Source organism: Phoxinus phoxinus (assembly GCF_949152265.1).
Source record: "Phoxinus phoxinus genome assembly, chromosome: 2".
Lineage (NCBI taxonomy): Eukaryota > Metazoa > Chordata > Actinopteri > Cypriniformes > Leuciscidae > Phoxinus > Phoxinus phoxinus.
In genome coordinates, this window is record NC_136877.1 from 22,617,701 (window position 1) to 22,636,194 (window position 18,494).

At 41.3% G+C, this 18,494-nt stretch overlaps 1 protein-coding gene across 1 annotated transcript; it reads right to left on the minus strand.

Annotated features, from left to right (window-relative positions):
- Positions 1–7,675: 7,675 nt before the first annotated feature.
- On the minus strand, positions 7,676–12,749 carry igf2a (insulin-like growth factor 2a). The gene is made up of 4 exons (XM_079605047.1): positions 12,072–12,749; positions 11,589–11,721; positions 10,664–10,839; positions 7,676–9,743 (listed from the first exon to the last, which is right to left on the minus strand). The coding sequence occupies exons 1-4, from the start codon at positions 12,129–12,131 to the stop codon at positions 9,507–9,509; spliced, it is 606 nt and encodes a 201-aa protein (XP_079461173.1). The 5' UTR covers positions 12,132–12,749; the 3' UTR covers positions 7,676–9,506.
- Between the last annotated feature and the right edge of the window lie 5,745 nt (positions 12,750–18,494).

Consider the following 18,494-nt stretch of genomic DNA (forward strand, 5'->3'; position numbering starts at 1 on the left):
TGGGGTCATATTGCTGAATGTATTTCTGAAGAGTTTTGCCGCCTGTAGCAATTTATTTTTCTTTGTTTGTTATTACATCAAAGTTTGCACTGAGTCAAGTGTTTATTTATTTTTGTTTAATTTTGTATTTTTTTTTCTTATTTGAGACATCACTGTGAATATGTTCACCCCTACTTATCCACTGGCATTTAATAAAAATCCTCTTTGGATGATGTCTGAGTCCTGAGCCTATCTACCACCTCCCCTTGACCTTCACGGGACACGTTATGACAAATGGTGGCAGCAGTCTTGTCCAGTGCAGTAGAAGGCTTCAGTAAACGTCAAGATGCCACCCAAGAGGCAGACTAATCAGAAAACAGTGGAGGAAGTTGACGATGATGCTGAGTCAATGCCTAACCAAGAGGGTATGGTGTCAGTGGCCACTTCTTCACAGATGGAAGACTCAACAGGGGAGAAAATGGATCAGCTCAGAAAGACTGTGGAGAGCTTCGTGCAGTCACAGCATGCCAGAGAGTCGCATCTGGAAAAGGAAGCACAGCGTCAAGAACACAGGTGGCACACTCTTCAACATCAGTTCGGGCAGTTGCAGACGGAGGTACAGAGAGAGCGGCAAGAGCGACAAACATTGGGAGGTGTGGCAGCTCGAGCCTTTTCCCCTTTGACTTCCTTAGACAATACAGCCCTTCCCACTCGTGTACTTCACAGACGGCGGAGCAATGAAGGAGGGGGTCAAGAGACAGCACCACCTGTAACCATGCAGGGAGTTGCTCCACCGCAATGGATGGGCTGGCACGGCCCAAAGATGTTACCTCTTCAAGAGGATGATGACATTGAGCATTATTTAACAACCTTCGAGAGGATTGCTCAAGCCTGTAGATGGCCAAGGGAAGACTGGGTGTTGCATCTAGTGCCATTGCTGTCAGGCAAGGCAAGAGCAGCTTATGTTGCCATGGATATTGTTGACACTTTTGAGTATGCTAGAGTGAAAGAAGCAATCTTGGATAAATTTGAGATTAATGCAGAGACCTACAGGCGTCGTTTTAGGGCAAAGGCTCTACGACAAGAGGAGACTCCTAAAGAGCTGCAGGCAAGATTGAAAGACCTGTATGACAAATGGATAACACCCAGACAGCGAACCAAGCAGGAAATCGGAGAAATGATTGTGCTGGAACAGTTTCTGGCAGTGATTAACCCTGAAATCAGAACCTGGATTTGTGAGCACAACCCCACCTCTTCGAGACAAGCAGCTGAGCTGGCTGAGACTTTCATTGCTGAGACGGTCAACTTATCAGCTGGGTCACAGTCATGGCGGCGCCTACAGTATGACGGGTAAGTCTGGGAGGGGGTCCGGCAGTGGTCAACCTTATAGCGGCACTAAAGGCTTTAGTTCACAGACTCCCCAATCTAAATTTTATCCCAAAAGTTATCCACAGTCAGAAGGTCAATACAAAGAGAAGGCAGTGCTTATATGTCATGGATGTGGCCAGGCAGGGCACAAGAAGGCAGAATGTACGTTACAAAGAGTCAGTAATGCTCCCAGACCGTCTCAAATAGCAGTTGAAACGGGTCGAATATTGACACAGTTGTTCCTGTGAAAATAGGAGGTAAGCAGTTTATGGCTTTGGTAGACACTGGATCTAGTCAGACGCTGGTGAGAGAGGAGTGTGTTGGAGATCTACAGATGTCCAGTCAGGGTAAGCTGAGGGTACGTTGTGTTCATGGAGACGAGAGAGAGTATGCTACTGTTGATTTGAAGATGGAGGTTGAGGGTCAACCCTACCTGTTGACAGTAGGCATTGTGGACCAAGCCCCTTATGCAGTTATTTTGGGTAGGGATGTGCCAGTACTTGTTGATTTATTGCAAAGGCAGACTGGTGTAGCAGAGGTTAGAGCAGTTACAAGGGCAAAGGCAAGACAGACAGAAGAGCAGAAACAAACTCTTAATTTGTTACCTTTTGCAGAGGAGCCCAAAGCTAAAAGGTCCAGAAGGGAGAAAAGGCAGGAAAAAGTCAGGGGAACGGTTATTGTAGAACAACTCCCAGAACCTGACGGGAACGACTTTTATGACATCCCTCATGATATAGTTGATTTGCAGAAGCAGGACGTTACACTTGAAGGTCTATTTCAGAAGGCTGGTAGATCACATTCAGGAAATAGATTTCAAGACAAAGAATTGTTTGTGTTGAAGGATAACATGTTGTACCGACAAACAGATAGTGGTGATCAGTTAGTTGTTCCAAAGTCGGTGAGGGCTAAAGTATTGCATTTGGGCCATTCCATTCCTTGGTCGGGACACCTAGGCAACAGAAAACGCTGGCAAGAGTTTCAAGCAGATTTTATTGGCCCCGGTTGTACATGGATGTGATTGACTTTTGTAAGTCATGCCCAGAGTGTCAGTTATCAGCTCCTGTTAAGAAAGGTGATAGAGCACCTCTGGTCAGCCTACCTGTAATTGATGTACCTTTCACGAGAGTAGCTATGGACATAGTAGGCCCTTTAGAGAGAAGTAGGTCAGGGAACCGGTACATTTTGGTCGTGTGCGATTATGCAACGAGGTATCCTGAAGCCTTTCCTCTTAAAAAGATTAAGACCAGGCAAATTGTGAATGCGCTTGTGCAATTGTTTTCACGGGTAGGGATACCTTCAGAAATCCTTACAGATCAAGGCACAAATTTCACTTCCAGACAGATAAGAGAAGTCTATTCACTGTTAGGTATACAGGCCATTAAGACCACTCCGTACCACCCTCAGACTGATGGCATGGTTGAACGGTTCAATCAAACTTTAAAGGCAATGATTCGCAAGTTCGTATCTGAGACAGGCTCAGACTGGGATCAGTGGCTTCCATATCTCCTCTTTGCTTATAGAGAGGTTCCCCAGGCCTCAACAGGTTACTCTCCATTTGAATTGCTCTATGGTCGCCAGGTACGTGGACCGCTGGACATCCTGAAGGAGGCCTGGGAGGGAGGCAAAGCAAGGGAACAGGTGAATGTGGTTTCATATGTCTTGAGAATGAGAGAGAAAATGGACTCTATGGCAGAATTGGTCCATACCAATATGGCCAAGGCACAGCAACATCAGAAGTCATGGTATGACCAGTCATCCAGGAAAATAACTTTGACCCCTGGCCAAAAAGTGTTACTACTCCTCCCAACGTCAGACAGTGGACTGCTCGCCAAGTGGCAGGGCCCTTATGAGATATTGAGGAAGATGGGTCCTGTCAATTACGAACTATACCTGCCTGAACGGCGGAAAAAGAAGCAAGTCTTTCACATCAACTTGCTGAAACCCTGGCAGGAAAGACTAGGGCCGCTATCAGACCAGCTGTTTGCACGGAAGATCGACGAGGAGGAAGAGTCCAAAGAGCAATATTTCCCTACAGCTGTGAATTCTCCTGTCTTCCCTGATTTGAGTCACCTGACATCAGAGCAGCAGGAAAACCTCCAATCACGGGTTCCAGAGGGCCTATTCAGTGATAGACCAGGCAGGACAGAGGTGATGCAGCATGACATCCACCTGCTATCACAGGGTCCAGTCCGACAGACTTGCTGTAGGGTTCCTGCTAGACTCATACCCGAATTAAAGAATGAAGTAAAGGTAATGCTGGAGATGGGGGTGATCGAGCCTTCCAGGAGTGAGTGGTGCAGCCCAGTCGTCTTGGTGCCGAAAAAGGATGGCACATTAAGATTTTGTGTAGATTTCTCCAAGATGAACGCTATTTCTGCCTTTGACCCTTACCCCATGCCAAGGGTTGACGAACTCATAGAGTGTTTGGGTAAAGCCAAATATTTGAGCACACTGGACTTATGTAAGGGTTATTGGCAGATTCCTTTGACTGACACTTCCAAGGAGCTAACTGCTTTCAGAGTCCCAAGTGGGCTCTATCATTTTAGGGTCATGCCGTTCGGCCTTCATGGGGCCGCAGCAACTTTCCAGAGGACTATGGACTGTGTACTGAGAGGTACTGAGGACTTTGCAGCAGCCTACATTGATGATGTGGTTGTTTACAGCTCATCATGGGAAGACCATCTGGAGCACCTGTCAGCTGTATTTGCCAGAATTCATGATGCTGGGCTTGTGGTTAACGCCACTAAATGTCATTTGGGCAAAGCCTGAAGTGTCTTATTTGGGATATGTGCTGGGGGGTGGGGTAATGAAACCTCAAGTGGACAAAGTGGAGGCGGTGCGTTCTTGCCCACCTCCAACAACCAAAAAGCGGGTGAGGTCCTTTTTAGGTCTGGTGGGCTGGTACAGACGTTTTATTCCTAATTTTTCCACCCGAGCAGTTGTGCTCACTAATCTCACTCAGAAGGCCAGCCCCCAAAAGGTTGTGTGGACACCTGAGTGTGAAACAGCCTTTCAAGATCTTAAGGGCTGTTTGTGTCAGGGGCCAGTGTTGCAGAGCCCCAACTTTGACCTTCCTTTCACAGTGCAGACAGATGCATCGGGAGTAGGTCTAGGAGCTGTCCTGTTGCAAGGTGACAGTGAAAAGCCGGTGAAGGCCGAAGGCCGGTGCAGTATATTAGCCGGAAATTGTTCCCCCGTGAGGTCAGATATTCTACGGTGGAGAATGAGGCACTGGCTATTAAGTGGGCATTGGATACTCTGAAGTATTATCTCATTGGTAAAGATTTTACCTTAGAGACTGATCATCGGGCCTTACAATGGCTCCACGGGATGAAAGACAGTAATGCTCGCGTTAGCCGCTGGTTCCTCTCCCTGCAACCTTTTAAATTTCAAGTGAAATACAGGGCTGGAGCTCAGAATGTTGTTGCGGACTTTCTGTCCCGTCCTGAGTGACGGGCTTAAGAGGTGGGGTGTATGATGACGGGTACTAAGATGACGTCATCACTGCCAAAGTCATTACAAACTGTTTATGGGCTTATGTTTCTTTACATTTGTTATTTATGGTTTTGTGTTTTTTGTTGACTATGGTGCAGTCCCTTAGGTTCATTACGCTATTACATTAATTTATAATAAGTTTAAGATATGCTGTTTGAGTTGATTGCAGATAGGTGCACATATCAGCGGTCATCACAACATGTTATGTCTACTATAGTGTTCATTTGTTTTTCTCATTAACCACACAGAGACAAGTTTGTAGTTATACATTTTGGTATTTATTATTTCAAATCTGTAGTTATTGCCACATGGCAAACTGTTACCCCACATGTGGTCTACTCACCATTTCCTGTTCATGTGTCTCCTCAAAGGAGGGGGCGGGACCACAGCTTTCCCTTTTCTTGTGTTGGGGCAAACCATCTCTAATAATAGGGAATGGGACTTAACCCTTGGTAGGTAATGTAGGCATGGAGAAATGCCTTATGGTGTTTACATTTAGTTTAAGTTGCTGAATGAGTTTATTTAAATTATTGTTAGAAGTTATTTTTGGAAGTTATTTTGCTACAACGGTTTTTGTATTGATGCCCCTGCAGTTGGTACGGTCTTGAGTGTAATGAGCCTGTCCTTGGCTATATAAGACAGTCTAAACTGAACCTTGGGAGGTAAAGATGGGGTCATATTGCTGAATGTATTTCTGAAGAGTTTTGCTGCCTGTAGCAATTTATTTTTCTTTGTTTGTTATTACATTACATAAGTTTGCACTGAGTCAAGTGTTTATTTATTTTTGTTTAATTTTGTGTATTTTTTTCTTATTTGAGACATCACTGTGAATATGTTCACCCCTACTTATCCACTGGCATTTAATAAAAATCCTCTTTGGATGATGTCTGAGTCCTGAGCCTATCTACCACCTCCCCTTGACCTTCACGGGACACGTTATGACAACATGTGTGCACATTTGTGTGTGAAAGTTCATGCCCTTTTCTACCCCTATACTCTATGCACATTTTCACATGCATACAGCATCATGGCAGTTTTCCTCGTGCTGCTGAGGTCTCCACCTGTTTGAGTAGACTTGATGTCACATCGTCACATGTCCTGCATGCTTTTGAACACATTTGGCCTTTTTGCATAATAGGGTTATGCAAGATTATGACAAGGGTAAACACACTCATCCCCGTGTGGTAATGGAGAGATCTATGTATACACAATACAAAGAGTTTCTTTGTCACAGAATATAATTTGGACTAACAACAGTCATTCACAAAAAAAGGTTCACTTGACCAATTCAATCAAATACAAAAGCTTTGTATTTGTGTACTGCCTTTGATAACATAGCTGTCAATAAGCAGCTTCATTCATTGCAGGATCAAGCCCTGTAAGACAAAAGAGAGAAGGAAAACAAGGCGTGTTACTTATATATATATATATGAAAAATAATATATATTATTATAATATCATATATATGATAAAAAGAGATTTTTGACTTTACAGTTGTTCCCTGGACTTAAAAATCCATTGCATTGACTTTCATTTTGACTATAGAATTAGCTGGGAATCGTCATAAAAAGTAAACAACATTGTGGCATCTTGAAACACCAAATCTGTGGTCATTTGTTTGCTTATGGCTGATTTCAGGCTTTGCCTACACATTAGAGAGCAGATATCTTGCTCAGTGGGACATCGATAGTTACAGCCTTAATTTCACACAATAGATCAAACAACGGGCACACTGTGTCAGTGTGAATCTGTTGTTCCAGACATCTTTTGAACAGAAGCTTGTGATGATCTCAGACACAAGTACCATCATCCAGTTCACCATTAACCTGATTTTGAATACGTTTTTTATACAAAACAACTACAAAGAGTATATATCATCTTGCTTATGTACACAAAACATCAGTTCCCACGATACAACATGTACACGAACAAGAGTAGCACAACGGATAAATGACAAAGTGGATAGCAGATAGATTGAAGGATAGTTTCAGCTGCCAGAGAGTGAACTAAAGAACGTCGGAGCCTTTGAAGTTAAGCCTTCAGGTATCATTCCTGTTCTTTCCCACCTCAGGCTTTAGAGAAAACAGCCCTGTCCTTAAATCACATCTCAACCCCTCCAAGTCTTCCATAAACATCCCCAAGGCACAAAGTCAGTCAAATTAATATCTGGCATTTAGCTTTTGCGATTATATTCATAAGGTATGAACTATGAAGAAGACTGTTACGAGCAGGTCTGGGCCTGTAGAGTTTCCTTGGGTTTGGGGTGGAATGAGACTGGATGAAGTGTACATGAACGGGGTAACCACTGAAAGTGCTGCAGCTTCTTTTTGACACCAAATGCAAGCAGACTATTGGTAAATATTATTAATACTTTATCATTTACTCACCCTCATGTTGTTTCAAACCTGTATGACATTCTTTCTTCCATGGAAAACAAAAGTATGGAGCCCTGCAGACGACATGAGGAAAATAAATCAATATGGTTCTCAGTCACAACTTCCCAACAAATTTGTGGCCATTTTTTATTAATTAGTTTCCTCGTATTAGTTAAATCATGGCCATGTTGTACTAATTTGTTCCTTCATTTTGTGGAAACAAATGTTTAATTCATGGCCATGATACCCTGTCATGTAAGGGGGTCCCTCCATACATAAGAAGATATTTCATTTATTTTTTTGTTTATTTTTTTGTTTATACATTGAATGTCCAAATCCAATGTTGTTTTGGAACATATTGGCTTTCACTGTATGAACAAAAAACAATTGAAACATTTTTTAAAGATCTTCTTTGATGTTCCACAAGGAAGTTGATTTGAAAAAACTTAAAGGTGTTTGAATAATGACAGAATTTTATTTTGGGGTGACCTATCCCTTCAATGCAAATGCTGTACACTTTTAAACATCTTGTCTGTAAACCGTAGCAGCACACTTCTTCCCACTTGCAAGATTTACCATTCCCATTCTGGTTGCACAATCTGTTTGCTCGAGTTGATGAGCTTTAAAAGGCTTTCTGATCCATTCTGATTCTGAAATACTTGGAATTGCAATATCTTCAAAAATAGACCTCAGAAAGACAAGAAGACTTACTTTGGGGAGGACACCTATAACAAAACCTTGAGGGCACTGAAGATGAGGCTCAACTTTTCATGGTGCACAGCTGATATGGATTCTGCATGCTTCTGAGGTGACCTGTGGCATTTCGTCAAGGTTAGTCAGCAAATCATCAAGAGTAAGTGTTCCTCAGCCTTCACCCTTCCCTTAGGGCAGCCAGGTCACAGCCTGTGTACGTATGCACTTGTTTTGCTGTTCCAAATGCATTCCAAAAGCTATCGACTTATCCAACTATTTTAGATTAGGCAACATGCAGTAAAACAAGCTATTAAAAAAGTGAGTCAGGACAACTTTAGAAGCTTCCATTGACTTTACTTAAAAAAGAGACAACATTTTTTGGTACATAGCATCTACATACATAAGCAGAACAACTAAAAAAAGATAATATACAAAAACTGCAGGTTGTGCATGTAATCTCTCATTGGGACTGATTTTTATGGATTTCATATCAAAATAAATAATGCCTTGATACAGTGCCATTACTTAAAGAAAATGTTTGGTGGCTCAATTTGCAAGACTGGTCATACTAGGGTAAATGACAACATCTTATTAGACTTTTCATACATATTCAAGTATTATTTTTTCCCCAAGCAAAAGCACTGGAATACTACAAGTGTATGATGAAAATATGCAAGAGGTTATTGCTGAATTTCCTTTTAAAAAGATTGTTCTATTCTTTTGTTTATATGTGTAAAATACTGTCTTAATAACAGTGTAGACAATTCGCAAAGATAAAATGGCAGAAACTCAGACTGCAAACAGGAATGTTATGGTCCAATAAGTGACACCTCGAAACAGCTCTTGCCCAAAGTCCAAGATGACTTGATTGTAGATGTCCTCAGCTTCAATATTTTGTGATGTTTCCTGCCTTCCATTGCAATGCTATATTGTTTAAAAGTAAAGGCGTCACCTTCATTCTCCAGGGCACAGAATATGGATCTTGAACAGCCAAGAATGGAAACAGTTTTTCCTGGTTGGGATCATCTCCAAACAATCAGAGTTACTTAATTGTCTTTTGAATACAATCTTGTTTTATTTTTTTCCTAAAACGGAAAAACTCCTTAGCAAACTCCTTGTGAGTCCTTTTGCAAAGTTAGCACCATAATGTTATCATATTTAGCAGTCCACAAAAAAAAAATAGTGCTGTTAACATCAGTCCTTGGCTTTGCACAGCCAGCCAACATTTTCCTTACTTCTGTCTATATGCCAAAGGTGTGGCACTTTAAAGGTGCAGGTAAAGGACTCTAATCTCGATAATTTCATTCCTTAAAATATGACATTCACAATAGGGTGCAAGCAAGATTCTGGCAACTTCCTCAGCATCAGTTCTGGGCATCCCCATGATATTCACCAAGACTGCATTCATCTCTCCTGTCGCATTACATTCACTTTCAACGTTAACTTCTTGCATTTCGAAGGCTGATAATACACAGTGTTCATAATCTGGATTTGACAAAGACGGTGGCCGAGTGGTGTGATTCATGAAAAAAGTGCCTCTACTGACCAAGACTTGGCTATAATCCCTTGTTTATTGCCTATTAGGAAGGCTGGCCATCATTTGTGGGACGTGTTGATCTGGATGTATGGAAGGATGTCAGGGTGTCTGTTGGGGAGGGTCATGAGGGGGCGGTGGAAACGGGCTTGCTCCTCATCTTGGATTTTCTCCACCTGCCTCCTAAACTTTTGGGCAAGCAGGATTGATGGTACCCCTCTCCTTAACCTCTGGGCAGGCTTTGTTTGCCACACTTCATATTTGGAATACTTCACACCAAGAGGCCCTCCTGAGATGTCCTGCAAAACAGAATAACTTGCTGTAGTTTCTGTAATCCATTGATCTGTTGTCATATTATCAACTGATTTAGAAGTTTTGAAACAGTAGCTCAAACAGTAGAGCAAGGCGCTAACATTACCAAGGGTCATGGGTTCGTTTCCCAGTGAAGGCATGAACTGATTAAATGTCTAGAGTGAATGCAATGCAAATAGTTTGGATAAAAGCATCCGCCAAATCCATAAATTCTTCAAATTTCAATATGATAATGAACAAAGCCAAATTGTAGCTTCAAATCTAATAACGGTGTCACATACAGAGACCGTTCTCTTATTGTGCTCTTACCCTGGTATAGTAAAAAAAAAACAGACTTTAGATTGACTCTATAGGCAAATAGTTTATTCGTTGAACAACCTCTCCAGCGTCCTCATCAACTCATAGTGCGAATGTAGACTCAAGTGGGGCTATTGTGTTGTTGGGTTGTTTGTTTTTGTAATTTTCAAATCCAAGCAATGGCCAGCTGGCCAACTGTCTTGCCAACGCTTAACATATTTCCATGCCAAGAGCACATGGCACAAAAATTTGCCAGAATGCGGCACAACACTTGTACTTGTTTTGGTGCTTGGAATAATGACATCATTGCACATGCTGTCTAATAGACTTTCATGGTGTTGCCATGGGCTTTTGTTTGAGCAACTATCTCCCTCAATGTTGTTCGTACATCATCTTTAATGCAGTCTACAGATTTCTGATGATCTGTGCCATTTTTCACATTGCTCAGCGATTCTGAGAGAGGAGACATGGTTAATATTGATTTTGCAGTGATAAAAACAGGCTGCATGTCTGACTTGCCTGTCTAGTCTGAGTCTGTGTTTGTGGGTTCAGCAAAATCATTGTGATGGGCTTTCGACGGGGGGAGGGGAAGATAAGCTGCTCCATGTACCTTGTGAAGAGCCTGGGACACTGGGAAGACCTGCAGTGAGGTGGAGGAAACATCTCGCTCGGACTTCACAGGTTTTGCACAGTACTGCTCCAACAGACGCAGCTCACAGCTCCGAAAGCAGCATTCTTCCACTATTCCTCTCTGAGGACGGCGGCTGTTTGATCTGTTCGGCCTGCCTGGGTGGGGGAAGAGAAGGTAAGCGATCAACTCTGGGGTTCCCCTGGAAAGCGACCAATGCTACCAATTCACACCCTTTTGTTTATATTTCACCAAATCCCACATGTGGCTGCTGGCATGTTCCTAGGATTTCTGAAATCTGAGACTGCATCAACATATCCTTTCTTTCTTTCCTGCTCTTTGTGACCTCCTTTTTATTTTTGGCACTAACCAATTTGATAAGGACTTTAAAATATTGTACACAGAAAAACAAATATTGTTCTATGTTCCCATGGATGTGTGAATAGCTAGCAAAATGGATCCTTTAACCTTGCCATTTGCCTACTAAACAGAGATAAAAGATAAAGAACAGCAGGAGAGGTACAAAAGGGGGAAGTCCACCGTCATCTGATAGGAATAGAGAGAGAGAGAGAGAGAGAGAGAGAGAGAGAGAGAGAGAGAGAGAGAAAACACTTACATTTAACAGCACTAATGGCTTGCATTAAGAACAATTGGTGGAAAGCGATAAAAGACATGTTTCCTCATTAATAAACATGCTGATTGTTGTGACAGTCATTAATACTCGTGTAAATATATGCAACCAGCAATTTGAAAGACAAGACAGAGGATTATGCCATTTACTATGACCTCAATTTAATTTATGACCTATGATCTCAATTTAAATCTACTTCTATAAGAAAAATAGCTATGTAAAGGTTTAGATTTCCTGGCAATAACCATCACACAGCACTGTAAGAGTTACACTTACTGATATAAAACCCATTTTCTCCACACACGAACTGAAGAGTATCCACAAGTTCTCCACCGCAAAGTGTCTCCGCCGTTGCTACGGGGGATGCCAACATGAACAATGACAGAATGAAGAGTATCAGTGAGCACATCTGTAAAATGAAAACAGACTTGAGTGAGTCAATTAATTCACACGCAGTCAAACTGTATCGTTTAAAAGAGGATACTGATGTTACTGTCTGGTTCTCATTCACACGAGCAAATAGTATCAAAGTAACTGTGGAGACGCTATCCGTATCAGTGATACAATCAAGCAATGGCTACCCTTAAAACAACCCTCAAACCCACAGAATGATGAAGATTATGAAAACTTTTCTCAAAGTTTGACATATCGTCATTAATATTCACAAATATAATTTTTTTAATAATTACGTTGAAATTGTCCAAATGTAAACATGCAGAAACGTAGTAGCCTACTACAAGCTCATTCACTTTCTCTTACCGTTGTTTGTCTTTTCTCCGTTTTTCGACACGATGCACAGAATAGATGGTAATCGTCCATAGTAGGCGGTTTGTGAAAAGCGACGTTTACTAGCTGTTGTTCTAAAGAGTTGCTTTGTTTAATTTCCAGTCTGCTGCATCTCTGTGAGTGATGCTTGTGGCTGTCTCAAAGTTCAGAGGACAGGCAAAGGATAAGTACTGAGAGGCAATATATACTAGTAACACCCGCCCCTCGCACCCCAGCCCAGTGGCGATGTCGATTCGTGAACGAATGGTTCTTTGGAGTCGGATCCTTTTAACACGAACTGGGTTGAACCACTTCACAAAACTGGACATAATCAGTGATTCGGTTCACAAGACAACAACTCGCATGAACAAGAACTTGTTCTAATTTCATAAGAAAATAAATAACATTTCAACCAAGATATGTTAGTCGATTTTACTAGTATTTATTGTTTCTACAAATTATATTTTGATTATAAAAGACATGTTTTACGAGTTGATTGCTGCAACAAAACTAGGTCTGGGACATGTAAAATTACAACAAACACCCTTATTAAGAAAACACATAGGCTAGTACAGTAGCCTAATATGCTTTATATTGTAGGCTACTGGGACGCTTTTGGAACGCTTTACGTGATGACGTAAATAATCTCTTTTTGAACTCGTTCTTTGAAACGAACTGTTCGAAAGATCCGATTCGCGGAAATGCTTTTCCAATCGCTACAGCCAGTCGGCTCACAGTGCGTGTGAGAACTGGAATGCTACTCTTTATCAAATTAAATTTGACAACAAGTAGGCTATTTCGATTTAAGCCAACATGTGTCCTTAATCCACTTAAGAAAATATGTTCACACTTCATATTTAGAATACTTTATTAGTATTTTTCTAAATCTGTTTTTTCTTACATTGTCGTCTACGTTTTTTTTGCTCGTCTGATTCGGGAATCCTAAAACAGACGAAAAGCAATAGGATAGGCTACTTGATGCAAGAATATCGTGAAAGTGCAAGATCACTTACATGTTTATGTTTGACGCACACTCAGCTAATGGGAGTACCTGCTCACCAATGACGATGCGCATTCTTAGTCAAATAGCCCCCGCTTTAAAATACCTTTTGGCAACAGGACAGGTCAGCCCGAGGAATTTTAATTGACGGAACATTCTTTCAGCTTCTCACCATAACAAAGGGGGTTGCAATCGCATTCCAGTGAATGCAGACAGACACCGTGCTGAAATTTCACTCTCACACGACAAGTGTTGACCCTTGTGCGCGCGCGCTCCTCCATCTCATGCGAAAACCTAAAAGCATTTTGTTTTCTTTAAAAAGCAAATCAATCATTTTTATACGCCGTTCACGACGCAATGAAACAGCTGGCTATATAGCCTACTATTTAACATACACTTTGTACACATACAGTCTAGAAGAAGTAAGGCTACATCATGGAAATGAATGAACAGTCAACATGTCCTGACATGCCTCAAACTGGACATAATGGAGCATTAGTAAAACTAATTTCATTGTCTGCCTGAAAACAGCAGCCAGTGTCATGCAAAATCCGCTCATTTTTACTTCATACTAAAAGTGGAAATGGCATGAATTGGATATCAATCGGTGATATTATGACAAAATTTAGCATGTATAATTGTATTACTGTCAGTGGGCTACACTCAAGGTTCATAAGATTTTATGTTTTGCAAATAGACAGGCCCAACACTACTCATTAAACAGCTTGTGATAATGTATTGGATAAGAGACAACGTCCGCTAATAAAAAAAAAAATACTTATTGTTTGTTAGTATAGTGTATGAACCATCTTGTGACATTAGGCTATCATGACAAGTAAACTATGGCACTCTCTAGTGGTCCAAAGTTATAAAGCCAGTGTAAAATGACTACATGAGTGAGATTTTAGCTTAATCTGATTAAAGTTAAATTAAATGATTAAATCAATTAGAAATGATCAGAATGTTAAATGTGTGAGGAATGTTGTGTGTCGGGAGGTGTGTGAGGAAAGCTTGGAGGATGCCACCTCAGTCATGGACTTCTCTCTCTTCTACCATCAGGCAGACGGTACCGCAGCATCCGGTCCCACACCAGCCGGCTAAGACAATTTCTTCCCACAGCAGGCCATTAGACTTCTGAACACTTAAGTATAACACAACTAATGGCCCCTCAATACAGCCTCATAACCACCACCACAGCACTTCTCTGGTCTAAACACATCATACTCTTCTAACACACACATCTTCAATGTACAAATAAAAATACACATTATATTCTCCACTTTTTACTGTATTATTTGTGTTTATAATGCGTGTTTACTGTATTGTATAAATCCTGTTTTATGTATATTTTGCATATTTATTGTATTTTGTATATGTTATGTATATCATGACTTGTAAAGTGCACTTTCTTTAGTACCGGTATAAACCAAAGACTTTCACCCACCACTACACTTCTGTGTTTTGGTGGTCTGACAATAAAAAGTGATTTGATTTGGTGTGTGTACTGTCATTACAATCAATCCGATATAGTGAGCCATCGGTCAGTTTGGGACTCCATGCTGTTTTTGATTTATGTTTGGCACTTTCTGCCAGCAAGAAAGTGCTCAGGCCTTTATTTGCATTCTTCATGTAAACCAGTCCCCCTAATCATCACACTAAACCCCTTACACTCACTGGCCTATTAATAGCAGTAACAGCAACATTCACCTGTGCAATAAAAAATTACCATACTTTAGTTTGCATTGAAATTTGTAATACAATCTAAAGCACGTTAGTGTTCCCTCTGAAAGTTGATGTTCAAAAGAGTACTGTGGAAAATACTCACCATCAATTGTTATGGTCTTTGTAGGTTTATACTGTGTATAAGGAAATCACCTGTCGCAGATAAAATATTCCATGTGATAAAATCTGAAATTGCATTATGTGATGTAAAACTAAATATACAAAGTTCAAATGTGTTCTAAGAAAATACAATTAATTATATTGAATTAAACAATGTGGCCACATGGCTGCCATTGTGAAGAAGGCAGCCTTTAGATTCCTCTTTACCTAAGGCATTATGTGGTATTGTGTCTTCTGTTTAGTAATGATATTTGTAATATTTAAATTTATAGTGATAACTAAAGTATTTTGATAATGATCTGAAATATGAAAAGTGTAAGAGTGGACCACTGTTGCTATGGTTACCTCTTCCGGAGAAAGGGATTTAATTTCACAAGTGTCTTCTGTCTGGTGAAAATGCACACCAAATAAATTGTAAAAAAATTGTTTGGGACAAACAAATTAAAATGTTCGAAAACCTAGTTTTTAAATATATATATTTAAAGGCAAAAGGGATTTTCCAGTTTACAGGCCCTTTTAAGCCACAAATAGGCTCCTTAAAAATGTAAAGTACATGAAACTACCAGTATACGTAAAAAACATGTTAGAATAACATAATTCCCCCGAATGTTGTCCCTATTAGCCAAACTGTCTGAACAAAGAATCTCTAATTGAACAATATTGCTGGAATGTTAAGGGTTTTTAGTTTCGAGCATGCAACATGAATAAATAATCTTGTTACGGTTATACCATCATTGTTTTTCTATTTGCTGTAATTTTTTAACTTTAGCTGTTGGTTTGTCACTATTGGTAGTTATTTCTTGTGTTGTGATTTTAAGAGCTCATTTTACATTTGCTGTTTATCGCCGTTCTTAATGTTTGTGTGTCATGTTTTGAGATCTAACAGTCCCCTCCACTAATATTGGCTCCCTTGGTAAATATGAGCAAAGGCGGCTGTGAAAATGCATATGCATTGTTTATCCTTTTGACCTTTCATTTTAAGAAAAACAATTGAAAGTGGGAGGTAAATCACATTATGAAATAAATGTTAATGCATGTTGGCCACAATTATTGGCACCCCTAGAATTCGTATGAGTAAAATATCTCTGAAGTCTATTCCCATTCATATTTATGTTTTTTTTAGAACACCAGGGTGACTAGGAGAATGAAATTCTCAAGTCATAACTTCCTGTTCCACATGAGTATAAATATGAGGTAACACAAAGGCCAAATTCCCGTAATCATTCATCAAGAGCAAATTTTACTTCTTAAATGTCACACCACAAATGTGGCTCATGAAGGGTCCCCTGCTTCCCTCTGAAGGACTTTGACGACACTATGTCCCTGGCTGCCTCTGAAGTGGAGGACTGGGCGAACTGCGGCAACCAGCCCCGTTCTTACCGGAAGTCCACGAAGAACTGACCAAGTCATGGCGCTCCCCCTACTCAGTGCTCTTCCATTATTCCTCTTCGTCTTCCCCTAACCTCTGTTGACAGCACTTAGAGAAAGGGGTAAACTAAGCGTCCCCCATTGGAAGAGGCTGTAACCACTCATCTCTGCCTGCCCACAGCCCTCGGCTGGAAGACCAAAGCAGCTCATCCCTTCAAGCCATGCAGGACTTCAGCCCTTGGGGCCAGAGCTTAAGCCACAAATGGTCAAGCTGGATCTGCCCTGTATGCAATGGGGTTCCTTCAGGTCTACCAGGTCAAACTCCTCTGTGCCATGGACGAGTCTGGACCTGACCCAGCGGCCATCAAAGAGCTGCGCGGCGTGACCGACCTCACCCTGCCCGCCAATTAGTCCACAGCCCAAGTGGCCAATTGGGTGGTCCTCGAACACCACCTTTGGCTTCATTTAACAGATCAAGGATGCCGACAAAACAGCTCTCCTTGTCTCTAAGGTCTCCCCCTTGAGAATGTTCGGTTCTGCAGTGGATGGCTTTGCTAAGCAATTTTAAATGACCCAAAAGTCATCGGAGGTGATGTGCCACTTCCTTCCAAAGTGGGCCAGTTCTGTTGCTTCTAGTCACCCCAAGCCTTCGTCGACTCAGCAGCACACCAAGCCAGTGTCCACGCCTGCTCAGCCCCAGCCCAAGGTAGAACCCAAGGTGAAAGCAGTGCTTCCACCCCGCTAATCGCTAGTTAGGTTTACCCGTTTCCCAAGCACCAGGGGCCCCGCCCTAAGTTAGTGCTGGACCCTGAGCAGCAGCCCCAACAGCCCTGATGTTTTGGGCACAAAGAAGAGGAGGCTAATACCTGTCAAGGCCAGACCACCCTCAGAGTGACCATGTGTTCACCCGGTTTATTTCTGGGAATTGGAAGCGCTGTGTTTGTTGTAAATACTGGGTCCGCCCCACCAGTGGTATGCGTGCCCAGATTTCTGTCCGATGTTATATCGAATCAAATAAATAAATAAAAACTCACAAAAAGAGCATTTCTCCTCTTCATTAAGCAAAAGCTCACTATCTGTCCCCCAGCCAACAAATCTTATTCCTAGGTGCAGTCTTCAACTCGGACAAAATGTAGGCTTGGATTTCTCGGGAGTGTTGTCTGAAGAATCAGGGGTTAGTGCAGTCATTCAGAATCAGGGAAATCCTTCCCCTAAAAAACATTTAAGATGCTACTGGGCCTCATGGCTGCAGTTTCCAGAAGGAAAGTAGTCGTGACGGACGCCTCCAAGATGGGTTGAGCCGCCCTATGTGACGGCACACCAGCTTTCAGCTCCTGGACAGAGCCAATGATGAACTGGCACATCAACTGCCTGGAAATGATGGCAGTGCTTCTGGCCTGCAAGGAGTTCCAGTCAGAACTCAGGGGCACCATGTTCGACAGCATGACGTAACCTCAGCACACGTAACCTCGGATCCCTGAGATAACAGAAACTAGCATTGTGTAGCATGCTGTGCTACTACACTTGCACACGAGTCGACACTACTGTTCCTCAGCAACATTCTGACTTAAATGTCAATCAGCGTGACATATTTTGGTGGGCTAAAATGCCATTTGTCTGTGCAGGTGCACAGACGTGAACCAATCAGGCTTCAGTATTCTGAGAAAAAAAAGAGTTTTCCCAATATGTATCAGTAAATGACGCAATGCTCCTTCCTGTTATCTCAGGGAACTGAGGCTACGTTAGTAACCAAATTTTTTTTCATGTTTATCAAAATATTCTATTATACTCACCAAGGCTACGTTTATTCGATAGTTTAATCGTTTACATTTAATCCAGACTTCATTGTCACGTGATCCTTCAGAAATCAGCATTCTGATTTACTGTTAAAAAAAAAACAATTATTATTAATGTTGAAAACCGTTGTGCTGCTTCAAATTTACACTGTGTGCACTTTTAAATTAAACTATTGGACCTACTTTATATTAAGAATCTTTAACTACAAACATTAAAATGAATAATTTTATATAATGGACTTATTGTGTGCACATTCACATAAAAAAAACACCTCCAAGTAATTACATACAAATTTACACTTACATCTTAACGCACCCTTAAACCTACCCGTACCACCAAATCTGTCCCTAACCTTACCTGTATTAGACCAAAATAGCACCAACCAACCTTTTTTTGTAATCCAACATAAA